The 14816-nt window shown below is 54.2% G+C and overlaps 2 protein-coding genes across 8 annotated transcripts in view; one reads left to right on the top strand and one right to left on the bottom strand.

Moving 5' to 3' along the window:
- Positions 1-3658, top strand: part of Lrsam1 (leucine rich repeat and sterile alpha motif containing 1) — a 38255-nt gene extending 34597 nt beyond the window's left edge. For all 7 annotated transcript variants that reach the window (XM_029473889.1, XM_021184380.2, XM_029473885.1 and 4 more), the window contains 3 exons: positions 172-253; positions 774-919; positions 2000-3658. In XM_029473889.1, the coding sequence (XP_029329749.1) occupies positions 172-253; positions 774-919; positions 2000-2125 (354 nt within the window). In that variant the 3' untranslated portion in view covers positions 2126-3658. The remainder of the gene's footprint in view (positions 1-171; positions 254-773; positions 920-1999) is intronic.
- Niban2 (niban apoptosis regulator 2) overlaps positions 3619-14816 on the bottom strand; it is a 50024-nt gene continuing 38826 nt past the window's right edge. Inside the window, exons 6-14 of the mRNA XM_021184392.2 lie at positions 9632-9747; positions 9140-9244; positions 8883-9045; positions 7405-7592; positions 6683-6838; positions 6227-6343; positions 5938-6045; positions 5743-5854; positions 3619-5465 (exon numbers count right to left, since the gene is read on the bottom strand). Coding sequence (XP_021040051.2) covers positions 4870-5465; positions 5743-5854; positions 5938-6045; positions 6227-6343; positions 6683-6838; positions 7405-7592; positions 8883-9045; positions 9140-9244; positions 9632-9747 — 1661 coding nt within the window. The 3' untranslated portion in view covers positions 3619-4869. The remainder of the gene's footprint in view (positions 5466-5742; positions 5855-5937; positions 6046-6226; positions 6344-6682; positions 6839-7404; positions 7593-8882; positions 9046-9139; positions 9245-9631; positions 9748-14816) is intronic.

Raw genomic sequence — 14816 nt, 5'->3', positions numbered from 1 at the left:
CTACCTTGCCTCATACTGACCACAAGGTCCAGGCCTCCCTGTTTCCAGTGAAGGTGCCGGAGGTGGAGGCTGAGGCAGTCCTATGGGCTTGGGCACCATATGACAGCTTAGTAGAGGAGAGCTGGCTCCCTGCCATCAGCCCTTGGTCTGCTTTTTCCTGTTTGGCCACAGGTGGGCGTCTCAGAAGCAGGCCTGCAACATGAGATCCTACGGAGAGCCCAGGACCTGCTAGCTGTGCCTAGGGTCCAGCCAGGTACTGACTTTAAGCTCTTTTTGGGCTGTTCAGAGGCTGTACTTGGCAGTCTAGGGGCTACTGGCTCCAAGGCAGAGCTGTAGGCACAGAGCGGGCTATGCTGGGGGAGGACTGGGGACTAAGGAGGCAGCCTTGGGGCCGTCCCATTCTGCCATCACCTGATGGACCCATCCTGTTTCCTGAGGAGCCTGGTAGAGAAGCTCAGCCACTAGCCGAGGGCCTCTGTCCTGCAGTTCCACCACTGGGTGGCGATACGGCTCCAGGCATTCAATGTCCTCTCTGAGCCTCAGGCTTCTGAGGTTTCTCTCACAAGCAGAGTGTGCAGTAGCTGGGTGCTCCCATCTCACAGATGGATACGGAGGAATTAATGAGGCGGAGAGGAAGATCCTTCCCCTGCTCATGGACAGAGGCACCCCCTCTCCCCCATCCTCCCCACCCTACCCCCCACCCCCGATCACTCACACAAGCTAAGACTGGGACCATATGGGGATAGCTTAGCCTGTCCCTCTGATTTCCTCAGAGTTGAAACCACTCGAGAATGAGGTCCTTGGTGCCCTCGAGCCCCCCACAGCTCCCCGGGAGCTCCAAGAGTCAGTGCGACCGTCTGCCCCCCCAGCTGAACTGGACATGCCGACCTCAGAATGTGTTGTGTGCCTGGAACGTGAAGTAAGTGTGGGGAGACACCAAAATGACCCATGTCCCATGACCCAGCTATGCGCAATGCTAACATTGTCTAGAGTCCATTTTCCCCAGAGAAGGATTTTTCCCTCAGCTTATTAACTATATTAGGGAAAATTTCCTCATCATGACTTACCAAGAACATGGTTTTCCCGGCCAGGCCTTTGTAAGATTGTTGCAAAATTAACACTTATTGCAAAAAGTAAACATACCAGTGCTTAAAGTACAGGTCCTCCCTCCTGCACAGCTGCTGAGGGAGCCGGGGCAGGCACGGCGGGCATGCCTGCAGCCGTAGTTCATGAGAGATGAAAAAGGCAAAAGCCCTGTGAGTCTGAGGCTGTGGAGCAAGACCCTGTGTCAAGAAACCCAAAAGGGGCTGGAGAGATGGCTCACACTCACTGCCCTTCCCTGTACCACGTTGGGTGGCTCACAACGTCAGGGGATCCCACACCCTCTTCTACACTTCCCGAGTAGAATACACACATGAGTTACTAAGGGGGCTGCTGTAGCAGCTCGGTAGCTCTCTGACCTTCAGCAGACTCCGGGGTGCTATGTGGCGGAGAGCACAGTGGTTAGAACTCTAACCAAGGCCCTGTCCTCAGGCTCTGAAAGGGACTCCCAATTTCTTGATATGATACATGACTTTGAAGCAGTTGGAAACTTCTCAGGCCATGTGCATACTGAGGGGTCTTGCTAAGACAGAGTCAGGGAACACATACGAGGCTAGTGACTATAAGGTGGAAGTCATTTTAGGCTAGGCATCATATTTTGGCAAGTGTGAACACAAAATAATTACAAATAGGTGGAGGGCCAGGTAGCGGTACACGCCTGGCATCCCAGCTGGGGGTGGAGGCAGCTCAGTAGCAGGGCACTCAGCCTAGCATGTACTGGAGGAAAGAGCTTTTGGATTGTAGATATTTGAATGCTATTATAATCCATGGAAAAACAGGTACAAAACTGCCAACAGGCCTGACTAGGTTTTCACACCCGCTGGCATCTCTCGAGGCTGTGATGTGGTCATGGCTCCAGAATTGAGTGGTCACGATGTTGCTGCTGCTCTCTCCGCAGGCCCAGATGGTCTTCCTCACCTGTGGCCACGTCTGCTGCTGTCAGCAGTGTTGCCAGCCTCTGCGCACCTGCCCGCTGTGCCGCCAGGAGATCTCCCAGCGCCTCCGGATCTACCACAGCAGCTGAAGGCACAGTACCTACCAGCCCTGGCCCTTCCTTGGCACCATCTCCACCACTGCTGGACTCCCACCTACCCTCATTTCCCAGACTAGGGCAAGACTGCCACAGGCCTTTGTCACCCACCACCTGCCACCCCGACCCCCACTGCTCTGAGCACTAGGCAGGCAGGTGGAATGTTCCTGGCCTGTGACATTGCTATTCTGAACAGTGAACAAAAGACAGGGCAAATCTGCTGGTGGTGGAACCTTGGGGCACGGGGCCAAGGTCCAGCGTAGGGAGGTGGCCCTGCAGGACTCAGGAATCCATGTTATTAGCCAAGCCTCAGTGCTACACCCAGCTGTCTGCCCCTCCTGGAGGTGTCCATATCTGTGGAATGTATCAGCCATCCCGTCCTAAGGTGCACCAGTGTCTCTGGGAAGGGGTGGGTTGTGCAAGACTCCCCAGCACCCTTTTGCTTCTTTCTGAACGTCACCCTCCCATATCTGCATCCTTAGCCTACATAGGCAGGTTGATTCAAAACAGGAGCACCAGTAAATCTGACTCCCTTGCAGAGTCACCCCTAGGTCCATGGGAACTTGGGAGGGGTAGGAGTAGGCAGAGTCCAGGGAGAGGGCAGCTCTTCTGGGGAAAAGGGTCAGAGCTGCTGCACCTGGGTCAGAGGGAAGGCAACAGAGACACTGCCCCGTGCAGAATTAGGCAACACCCTCTTGAAAGAGGGCAAGGGGAACAGAGCCAGAGACAGGGTCTCATTATTTATAAGTAGCCTGTGCTCATGGGACAGGTTGTGTCCCTGCGATGATTATCCTAGGTGAGGGGGCTGCCGAGGCAACTGGAAGGCATGTTAACTTTCAGAGGGGCAGCCCACCCTCACCAGCTGTAGTGAAGGGTTCCATGTGACATGACACCCTTCTGCCCTCCCCAGTATAGTGTGTATGGCCTACAGCATGTGCTCAACAAATATTACTACTTGACTGGCTCTGGGGGAACTAGACATTGGCACCTAGCTCAGGCCTGGAGGCCACCCTCATTCATAGTGGACACGTGGGATTGATGAGCCATCAGGAGGCTAGTCACCTGAAAGCTCTGTGGCCTCTCCCCTTCTCTCTGAGCCTCAGTTTCCCCCTCTAAAATAGGGGATTGTAAGAATGAGTTAGAGAAAGAGGGCTCAATACATTGGTTGTCATTTGGAAGTCTGGATCCCCAGATCTCCCAGAGCCAGGCCAGTACATGTAATCACAGTGCTGAGGAAGCTGAAGCCGGCAGACCCTGGGACTCACCAGTCATGAATTAGTGAGTTCCAGGCTAATGAGACCTCATCTCAAAACACGAGGCGGAATGATCCGAAAGCCTTTGGCTTCCACATGCACATGTGAACTTGTACCTGTACACACGTGCAGGAACACACTCAGATCAGGGCCTGGTAGCTCATATGATGAGCCCAAGAGATCTGGGATGAATGGATCCCCAGATCTCCCCCACCCCAGCAGCACATGAGGAAATGAGCTTTAAATAAAGCGTTTATTGGTGAGCAGAAGCTTACACAGTTTGCATAGATTCTTCATACCATATCTGGAAGGATGGTGGAAACCCCCAAGGCACTAGAGAACGCAGAAAGAAGTCAGTACTGGAGTGAGGGCAGGGGACTGGGTGTCCCTGAGCACCGGCCACATCCTGTGGGTCTGAGGCCTGCGTCTGGGGAGCAGGTCCACAGAACAAGGGACACAGGACTGGGAGGGACCTCCTCCTGGGGGCCTTGGAGCAGCAGTCTCTGCTTTGTTCTCCCAACTCTGGCGACAGAGTCCGGGGAGAGTCATCTAACTGACTCTTGGTTTGACCCTTGTGACTAAGAGGGAAAGACAAGCCCAAATGGCTCACAAGGACATTGGAAGAGGGGTCTGGAATTGTCAGGATTAGATGACGGGTGCAGAGGCCATGGATGGTCAGCAGTGTCTCAGAGAGTCATGGCCCTCAATGTCCCTCTGGAGCCCTTCCAGCTTCCTGGCACGTAGTGAAACAGCCCACAGCTAAGCCCTGCCCATGAGCAGTTGTCAGCCCAAAGTAGGTTTGGATAGCCAGATGATCAGGAACAGTGGTCACCCAAGACACTCCAACTTCAGCTACCTTCACTTTGCCATCCTGGCCTTAGCCGCTCCCAAGCTCCCTCCCCCCTCAGGACACTTCCCCTGCACAGACTAACACATTCTGGGCCTTTCTCATTCCATCATGACCTCTGACCTCTCGAATCACTCCCCTGTAAGACCCCTAAGCCCCGCCCTCCCACAGCAGTAGCCAGCAAAGTGAGGCCAGTGTCTAACCTTGGGACCTGCAGGGAGTGGGCGGGCGGGACAGAGGCCGGGTCTGCCTCTTCCTTGCCACGTTTGGTCCCAAGGAGCCCCAGAGTGAGATGACAGCTTCCCAGCTTCCTATACATGAGTCACAACACCACTGCTTTCATCTGCCGCCATAACAGTACGAGGGCGGGATGGAGGGGCTCCCCAACCCCTTGCACAAAGAGGAAACCCTCAAAACCAGACCCAGCATTGGAGATCAGCCCACAGAAAACGGGGCAGTAACAGGTGTACTGGACCCCATAAAGTGACTTGGGTAGGCCAGACCCCTGGAGATGCCACACCACCCCAGCCACCTTTCCCACAAGGCACAAACTGGAGTACCCCTCTCCAGAGGTGAGGCTGTGGTGCCCAAGGAGGAGCGCCCTGGTGCAGAGTCCAACAGAAGCCTGGAGGCCATGCTTAGAACTCCGTCTGCACTCCTGCACTGTCCTCAGTGGTGGTATGGATGGGGGGACGGCTACCGGGGCTAGACACCTGCTCTCCGGTCTCTTGGTCACTGGGCTTAGGGGGCTCAAGGTCCACAGCCTTTCCAGGTGGGAGATGCCGGAGGGGTGAGGCTGGCGGTGAGGCCTCCGGGACTGCCACGGGCTGGGAGCTCTCTTGGACTGGAGCCCCATTGAGAAGAGGGCTGGCTGGTGGGGAGCTTTCAGCCTGCAGGTCCTGGGCCAACAGGCCTCGGAGCTCGGTGACACTGTCCGGGGATGCAGGTGATGGCGGTTCAACGCCAGCCTCAAAGGGCAGCCCCGACTCCTCGTCCTGGACCACGGACATCACCTGCTTGGCACGCCTGCGCTTTTCTGTGAGTGTGGCTGTTTCAGAGGGGCAGGGGCTGCCACCACTGTCACCACCACCGCTGTCACCGCCATCACTGTACTGTTCGCCCCAGTCGATGGGTGTGCCCTCAGCCAGCAGGTGTAGATTGGGGTCACTATTGTGCAGAACCATGCTGTCGCGGTAGAGGTTGTGTTTGCGCTGCACTGCAGCCTCCTTCACAGCTGCAAGAACAAAGAGACACAGCGCACTCAGCATGGACCGTCATGGCAAACCAGACAGCCTCCTGGGCCCTGCCTCGCTCCGGGCCTTCCTGCCGCAAAACTATAACTCAAGCCCAGAGCTCAAGCTGGCAGACCACTATGTCCCACTCTGACCACTCTCAGCAAAGCCACCCGGAGAGGAAATCTAAGGCACAGAGAAGCCAGTGTCTGGACGCAGCCTCCTCCTGGAGTCTTGGCCTCTCTCTGCCGCCTGTCTCTTCTGCCCCTCCCTGCTCACCCTGCAGGATGTCCTTCATGACCGTCTGCAGCACCACTTCCTCGTACGTGTTCTCCACCAGGATGAACCTGGCAAAGTCTTCAAAGATCAGCTCCTGGAAGCGTGGCAGCTCCTGCCAGGGAAGCAGGCAGAGAAGGGTCAGAGGCTGCACCACCAGCCGCTCCCTGAGGGGCTAAGGGCAAGGCGGGGACTCACCGACTTGCAGGTGGGGGCCAGCTTTTTGAGTAGGAAGGGAATGGTGATCTGCAGCAGCGCCTCTCGGAAGAATCTCTTGCGCACAGAACTGCTGTCATAGTCGTATTTCTGCAGGGAGGAGGGCAGGAGGGACCCTGGGTCAGGGGCTCAGCTGGCAGGAGGGTCAGACCCAAGCCTGGAGCACTCACGTGCACCCTATGCGCCAAGTGCTTCCTGGGGATGGCGGCTGGCCGCTCAGCCCTGGGCTTGGCTGGCCATGTAGACCCCAGCCCAATGGAGTCGGGCTCACCTTCAGCACACGCTCTAGAATCCGCTGGATGGACTTGCACAGCTCCTCCTTGGTGGGTCCTTTCCCCAGCTCTTGGTGCAGGAGGGTTTCGAAGGTGTACACAGCATTGTCCATTTGCTACAAGGCATACAGCAGAGTTCATGAGACCCTTTCTTCTTGCATCCCCGGCCAGTGCCCATCCTAGGCCCGTGGCAGAGGAATCAGGGGTGGTCTGTAGCTTGTGTGCTCTCTGGGAATCTAGATACAGGTGTCTGCCTGAATGCAGAAATCCCAGCAAGAGACTTGGTGGCAAGGACAGCTTCCTGGGGGAAGGGCTGGATCCTAAGGAGACCTGATGGGCAGCTAAGTGAGCAAGAGACACGGGTGTTCTGGGAAGCATGGGGCAGGAGGTCTCCCTCTCCTGGTGCTAGGGAGGCATGGAAGGCAGCTAGTGGGGTGTGGGCTCAGGGGACACACCTCTCGCATGTTGATCTGGGCTCGCTGCTTGAACACAGAAGTGCTAGACACGTCGAATCGCTGCTGCAGCCCATCAAGCCGCAGCGGCTCCATCTTTTCATAGCAGCTCTGCATCTTCAGGGGGTGGTATGCCAGCTGGGATAGCTTCTCCATGTACTGTAGGGAGCAGGGCCACATGGGTGAGCACACAGCCCCCACATACCCACATACTGCCTGGCCTGGCACCAGCCCAGGCCATACCTAACCAGGGATGGCCTCCCGGAAACGGTGCCCATCCCAGCACTTGGGAGGCAGAGGCAGATGGATTTCTGAGTTTGAGGCCTGGTCTACAAAGTGAGTTCCAGGACAGCCAGGGCTACACAGAGTAACCCTGTCTCGAAAAACCAAAAAAAAAAAAATAAGAAAAAGAAAGACATTCACCCGGAGAGCTGGGTCAGCAGAACCATAGGACAGACACACTGTATGAGGTGTGTGGCTTGTAAACGATGCAGACCACACCTGAAGCTTGCCCTCCCCACCTCCTTCTTCCATTCCCTCTCTGTATAAGCCATTTTCATCTTGCTCCATAAAGACTGATGGTACACGGTAAAAATACCCACTCTTTCCTCTAGGCGACAGATCCCTGTTGGATTCTGGTCTCTGTAGATGCCGAGAAAGGGCAGCCCACCCTGAGACACACAGCAGATGCTCTGGGGGACACCAGACCCAAGCCCAGGTCTCACCTCGCCCAGTTTGTCAATGCCACCCTCGTTGATCACGTTCAGATTCATGTCTGTGACCTCTTTGAAGAAGACATCCCGCACCTCGGTGAAGCCCTGGCTGGTGGGCACCATCAGAGCCTCCAAGATGGACGGGATGTAGGGCTGGACGTGGTTCCTCACGCACACCTCCGCCTTGGGGAGGATGAAGGCTGTATGGGGAGGGAGAGAAATTTCGTTGGTGGCAGAGCCTGGGACACAATCCACCCCACCCCATCATCCCAGCCCATGGCTATGCCATCCTCAGAGAGGGATCAATAAAGACAACAGATCAAAGCAGAAGAAGTGCATCTGCCATCCCGGCACTCCAGAAGTGGAGGCAGGAGAATTAGAAGTCCAGGGCCATCCTCCACTACATATTTAGAGTTACAAGTCTGAAGCTGGCCTGGCGAGAAAGGGGGAGAGGAAAGGAAGAAAGGAAAAGAATTGTAACACAGATGCCTCAGTGGATCCGGTGAGCTTTGTGGAAGCTGACCCTGCGCTGGAGGGGGTGGCCTGGCTCTTTCCAGCCAGTTCTTCAGAACATGCCAACCCCAGCATGTTTTACCCAGAGGGCACTCTGAAGTCCACCCCGCTTCTGCCCAGATGATGCTTATAACACACAGTAAGCATCAACTCTTAGTATCCCACTAAACTCCCAGTGCATGTGGCTGACCCACAATCACCATCCGCAAGCCACCACCCGCTGGCACAGTGTCAAAGAAACACAATGTGGGTGATGAAGGGCGCATATGCCACCTGGAGAAGAAGCTAGGTATTCCCAAGGTGACATGACGGTCCACCAGGGTGACATGTCATCAGACCTGACAGAGGTTTGAGCCTCAAAGACAAAAATCTCCACATTCAAAATCTGGGCCTAGGGCTGGCGAGATGGCTCAATGGGTAAGAGCACTGACTGCTCTTCCAAAGGTTCTGAGTTCAAATCCCAGCAACCACATGGTGGCTCACAACTACCCGTAATGAGATCTGACAGCCTCTTCTGGTGTGTCTGAAGACAGCTACAGTGTACTTACATATAATAAATAAATAAATCTTTTTAAAAAAAAAAATCTGGGCCTAGTGTCCAAAGCTTGTCACCCTAGGAACTCGGGAGGCTGAGGCAGGAGGATCACAAATTCAAGTCTAGCCTGGGTCGCATGTATGAAATTGTCTCAAACGTAAAGGAGACTAGAGCCACAGCTCGCTGACAGAGTGCTCATCAAGTGTGGATGAGAGTGAGTGAAGCCCTAGGTTCGATCCCCAGCACTGCCAGAATCAAATCTGGGTTTGCAGAAGTAAAACTTAGAGAAGAATCTGCAGGAGTCGGACGGTCATGGATTTGACTCTGATTCTTCAGCAGAATAATAGGCAGGCAAGTGAAGGATCGCACTGTGGGGAAGCTGGCCTGGCCCCGGAGGGCTGGCTGTGTGCAAGCATCTGCCAGTGGCTTCTGACCCACCTACCTCGGATCTTGCTGGCCAGATGCTCCTTGGAGGTGATGATCTGGTCCATGTCGGTGCGAATGACTGCCTCCATGGCTGGCCGGGCCCGCTGCAGCTTACACAGCACCTCCTCAAAGTGCACCTTGGCCTGTTCAAATACCAGGCGGTACACAGCGTCCGAGATCTACGGGGACAATGGAGGTGTCAGTGCCAGGGGACTGCCGGATGTTCCCTGTCAACACCCATGTACCCCACCAAGGGGTCCCAGGCCCACACACCTGGATCCACTGTCGCTGCCTCTCCTGAGGCTTTCCCTTCAGCCGTGGGCCAAGTTCTGCCTTCAGCGCTGGGCCCAGCTCCTCCATCACCAGGTTGCTTAGGATCTAGGACCGAGAGACAGGAGAAGGAGCAGGGTTAGTGCCTGTCCATCCATCTGGCTTGTTTCTCTGAATCTCTCCAGCCACACTAGGACTTTCCTCTGTGGAGCTATCTCCTAAGCACATCCTACAGGTGTCTGCCTGTGCTGTTGGTCTCCTGTGAGGCAAAGCTACTGAGGAAGGGGGCTGTGGCCATCTTGTCCAGAACTGCCCTGCCCTCCGGGACTCAGGGACACGAGTGGACAGATTAACAGGGGTTCCAATTTACCCAAATCTGTTCTTCCCATCTCTTCCCAAACCTGCTGTACCCTAGAGCCCCACTTCTGATGCAGCCTTACCTATTAGGCCCCAGGGTGACTCCCAAGGACCCCTCACACGGCCCTCTGACCTCACCTGCACCTCATTCCCACACAGCATTTCCCAGGTGCCGTACTGCTCCTTCGACTGGCGGTACATGCGGATGGCATCTGTGAATGCAGGGCCCTCCACCTTTGAGTTCTCCGGGATCCCTGCCCAGGACAGAAGGAGAGAAAGGGTCAGCAAAGGGCCATCCTGTCGTCCGCCAACACTACCCAGCCAGGGCACGCACAGCACCATGGCAACGCTTGCTTCCCATCACTCTCCGAATCACCTTCTTCCTCCAAGATACCACCACCCTGACCCAGCACAGCCATTAGCCCACCCCACAGAAAAACAGCCGAGAGTAATGAACAGCCAAACGAGGTGAGAAAAGCCATCCGGCCCTAGAGACTGCACAGCATAGCTCTAGGACACCTGAGACCCACATTCTAGCCCTGCTCCCCACATGTGGCTGCATTCGTGTCCTGTGACCCTCCCGTGGTGTGACAGACGATAAATATTTCCAGCTGCACAGGCCAGACGGCCTCTGTCCCAATGCTAGACCTAACATCCAGGTTGCAAACAACAGAGCTTTTCTTTGTCAACACACCTTGCTGCAAAAGTAGGCTGGGGGCTGGACCTGACCCGTGCACAGCTTTTTGGACCTTGAACCCCAAAAGAGCCTCAGTTTGCTCTTATGGGAACAATGGCCCTATCCTGGCCCCCCAACATGCTCTAGGGACCTCTGAGCTGCAATGTGCAGACAGTGAGCTATAGGAAGTCCAGAAGGATGGCACCAGGGCCTCTTGAATAACACTTTGTGTGGTTTTGGTTTTTTGAGGTCCTGGAGATGGGACCCAGGGCCCTGAGTATGTCAGGCAAGCACTTTACCACTGAGCCGCATGCCCAGCCCCTCAAGTGCACTTTCTATTGGAAGCTGAGGAGCCATTTCTCTTTAGAAATGGGCCCCGGGTCTGGCTTGTCTATGCACCTTATATGTACAGATGCTAAAACTTTACTGACTGAAGGGCTGGGGCTGCAGCCCAGTGGCAGGGTGTGTCTAATCTGCACAAGGTCCTGAGTTCAGTTCCTGGGTGGGAAAGAAGGATGGGAGAGAAAATTGGGAGCGTGACCAGTGCTAACAAGTAGGAAAAAAAATGCTTTTTCTACGTTGCTGTTGCTACTGGTGGTGATGGTAGCCTGTGTCACAGGGCAGGAGAGTAAATAAACAAGTTGTTTATTACCTAGCTAGGAAAACAAGAGGAAGCAAGAGGCGGGAAGCAGCCAAATCCAAGTAGGGAGAGAGGATGGTTATTGCACTAAGCCTAGCCACGTGCCTCTGACCACGGTGTCCCCGGAACCCAAGAAGGAGAAACTGCAGCTCATGCGTCACAAGCCGCAGCGCCCACTGCAGTGACAACAGGCTGAGTCACCCCACAGAAAAGAGCCCCTCCCTTCCCCACAGCCAGCCACCCACAGGAATCACTGTCTGTCAGAGCCAGAGGATATTCTACCACGGGACCCAGAGACTCAGAGCCAACAGCACCCATCCCTGCATTAGAGGACCCACAGGGTGAGGCTCGGGGCAGAGCAGCGGTGTATCAGCAGAAGTAGTACCAAGTCAGGGCAGCCAATGTGGGCCTGAGAGGAAGCCCCAGGCAGGCTCTCAGAAGGACACGCTCTCCTGGAGTCTGAGCTCTGTCTGGGAGATCTGGCAATATATAAATTACCAAGGCTAGAAATTTCCATCCTGCGTGTAGCAAGGAAGATGCAACAAAGCAAGCAAGCGTGCAGGCCAAGGATGCCCCAGCAAGGGAGAGTGGCTTGGTGGGCAGCACAATGGGCAGGGCAGCAACAGGGATGCTCCCAACTAAGGGCCTTCCCCATTCTGCACAATCAGCTACTTGTGAGCCTGCTGTGTTCACGGGCAACGCACCCCAGAACAGGGCTGAATTTAGAACAACTCATCTTTCCTAAGAGCAAAGCTCAACCAAGAGGTCAGGCTGAGCCCACATCTAGTTAAACCGATATCTTCATGAAAAAGGAAATTTTGATTTTATTTTTGGTTTTTCAAGACAGGGTTTCTCTGTGTAGCCTTGGCTGTCCTGGAACTCCCTCTGTAGACAAGAGACTGGCCTCAAACTCACAGAGATCCACCTGTTTCTGCCTCTGCCTCCAGAGACCTGGGATTATCCACTGCCCAGCTTCAAATTTATTTGTTTTAGTGTGCATATGTGTGTGTATATGTATGTATGTACATATGTATGTATGTATATGTCTGTGTGTATATGTGTATGTATGTGCATATATGTATGTGTGTATATGTGTGTATCTGTATGTATATGTGTCTATGTGTGTGTGTATGCATGTGTATGTATATGTGTGTATGTATGTATGTGTGTGTATGTATGTGTGTGAATGCATGTGTATGCTTTCACTCATCCATGTATGTCCATGTTGAGGCCAAAGGTCAATGTGAAGTGTCTTCTACCATTCTCCATCTTATTTTTTTTTTAATATTTATTTATTTATTTATTTATTATATGTAAGTACACTGTAGCTGTCTTCAGACACTCCAGAAGAGGGAGTCTGATCCCATTACGGATGGTTGTGAGCCACCATGTGGTTGCTGGGATTTGAACTCCAGACCTTTGGAAGAGCAGTCGGGTGTTCTTACCCACTGAGATATCTCACCAGCCCTCCATCTTATTTCTTTTTCTTTCTTTCTTTTTTTTTTTAATTTTTGTGTTACTTTTTTTTTTTTTAAAGATTTATTTATTTATTATATGTAAGTACACTGTAGCTGTCTTCAGACTCTCCAGAAGAGGGCGCCAGATCTCGTTGTGGGTGGTTGTGAGCCACCATGTGGTTGCTGGGATTTGAACTCTGGACCTTTGGAAGAGCAGTCGGGTGCTCTTACCCACTGAGCCATCTCACCAGCCCCTCCATCTTATTTCTTATTTTTAAATTTAATTTAATTTTATGTGTATGAGCATTTTGCCTGCATGTATGTCTAGGTACCATAGGAAACTGGACATGTGGGTGCTGGGAATCGAACCCAGGCCCTCTGGAAGGCAGCCAGTGCTCATAACCACAGAGCTGTCTCAGCCCCTCCACCTTATGTTTTGAGACAGTCTCTCACTGAACCTGGTGTCCATTTCAGCGAGGCTGGCTGGCCAGGGAGCCCCTGGCGTCTGCGTCAGACTTTGATGTGGGTGTTAGGGATCCAGACTCAGATCCTTGGGCTCGCACAGCAAAACTTCATTCACAGAGGCTGTCCTGTGCTCGCTCCCTCGCTTGCTTTGGAGACAGCCTTAGCCCAGAATGGCCTGGAACTCACCACGCTGCTCCCATCTGAGCCATCACACCTCTCCCAGAAAGGAGGGGATGGATGGTCTACTGGAAGCAGACTCACTATGTAGTCTTGGTGTTGAGTTGACAGAGACCTGAGGCAGAATGATCACTCTGAACATAGAAGTTTGAGGCCAGCCTGGACAAGACTCTGCCTCAGAAAAAAAGAAAAAAGAAAAACCAGTGTGTTCAGCGGAGGAATGAGCCTGCTGCAGACACCAACCTGGTCCTCTCCAGGCTACTGGACTAGAAGAAAGCACATTTCTGTTGTGTAAGCCACCCAGGCCCGGCCTGAAACTTCACTTGCATCAGCCCATTTCATCCTTAGAGGGGGAATGGGGTGGGATGGGGGCTAGGCTCAGCTCCAAAGAAACTGAGATTCGAGCACATGTACAGTGTGTCTGGTGGTGGTGTGTATCATGCCTGCACTGAGGGGGTGAGGGGGGAGGGTCAAGGCAGGAGGAATACAGCAAGTTCAAGGCCAGTCCAGGTTAAGTATCAAGACTGTCACAAATATCAGGACATCTGGAAAGACAGCTCAGCAGTTAGGAGCACTGACTGCTCTTCCAAAGGTGAGTTCAATTCCCAGCAACCACATGGTGGCTCACAACCATCTATATGGGATCCAGTGCCCTCTTTTGGTGTGTCTGAGGACAGCAACAGTATATTCATATACATAAATTAATACATCTTCAAAAAATAATTTAAAAAAACCTCTGTCTCAAATTGAGGCTAGGATGGGCAAAGCCACTGACTTGCGAGCACATGGCTGGGGGCGAGGGCTAGTTAAATGGGGCTGGAACCCAGGACCTCCTTAGTCTAGGCAGAGCCAAAGACGGAGCAGGACATGGACACCAGGCCTAGGACAAGAGTGAGTGCCCCGCTGCCTCCTGACACCCCCACTGCTCCAGGAATGCAGCGTGTGAAGGGGGCCCTAGCCAGGCTGGCCACCACCCACCTTGGCCTCCTTCCCGACCCATCCACCCCCACTTCCTGGCAGGGCCAGGACTGAGCAATTCCAGGCCCCATGAATTCCAGGCCCAGTCTCAATAGTGGAGGAAGCAGAAAACTCTCTCACAGTCCTGGGGTGGAGGGAAGGGCCATGCCTGGAACTGGCCTTGTCAGTTCCTGCAGGGGGTAAAGAGAGCTGGCCTGGGGGTGGGACTTTCTGTCACAGTCTTTTATGTGTCCACTCCAGCCCAGGACACACAGAACCTTCCAGCTTGCTGTGTGCCAGACTGGAGGCTCACAGCTCTGAGCCAGCTCATCCCCTCCACACACACCTCCATTCCCAGTCCCTACTGTAATATCCCATGGGGAACTGAACAGCGTCCCCTCCCTACTCAGTCCTGTCCTCACCCTTCCCCTACCTGACCTAGGGTCCCCTACTCGATCACAGCAGGTAAGCCAGCAGCCCTGGGAACCTTCAGAGGACTCATGGGCCAGCAAGGAAGGAGGGTGTCCCAGGCCAAGCAGCCTGAGCCAGAGCCACAGCCCCAGGGACCTGGAAACAGGAGCTCTTTGTGGGCAGCAGGGCAGGGCCCAGCCCAGGTGGCAGGGCTTGGCCTGGCTGAAGAGCCGGTTGCCTCCCAGTGGACAGATGCCAGAGGGTGGAGGCCTCTGTAGAGAGGTGGGGTGAACTGGGTTCAGTCAGGTGCCCACGCTCCCCTCACTACGAGGTAGAGCTGTGCCTGAGAGCAAGGTAAAGCCGCTCTGGGCCTCCCTCTGCCTCTGGGACCACATCAGCAGCACAGGGCAGAAAGGCCTTCACTACCTCACACTGTGGGGCAAGCCTAAACGTTTATAATTCCTCAGAACTCTAGAAGGCCCTTCCAGACCTGGCCTGACGGCTCCCCTCCAGCCTCACTTCGTCTCTCTCTGTCTCTGT

This window comes from Mus caroli, chromosome 2 (genome assembly GCF_900094665.2).
Source record: "Mus caroli chromosome 2, CAROLI_EIJ_v1.1, whole genome shotgun sequence".
NCBI lineage: Eukaryota > Metazoa > Chordata > Mammalia > Rodentia > Muridae > Mus > Mus caroli.
The sequence above is the reverse complement of the archived record's forward strand: the minus strand, read 5'-3'. Positions and strand labels throughout refer to the sequence as shown.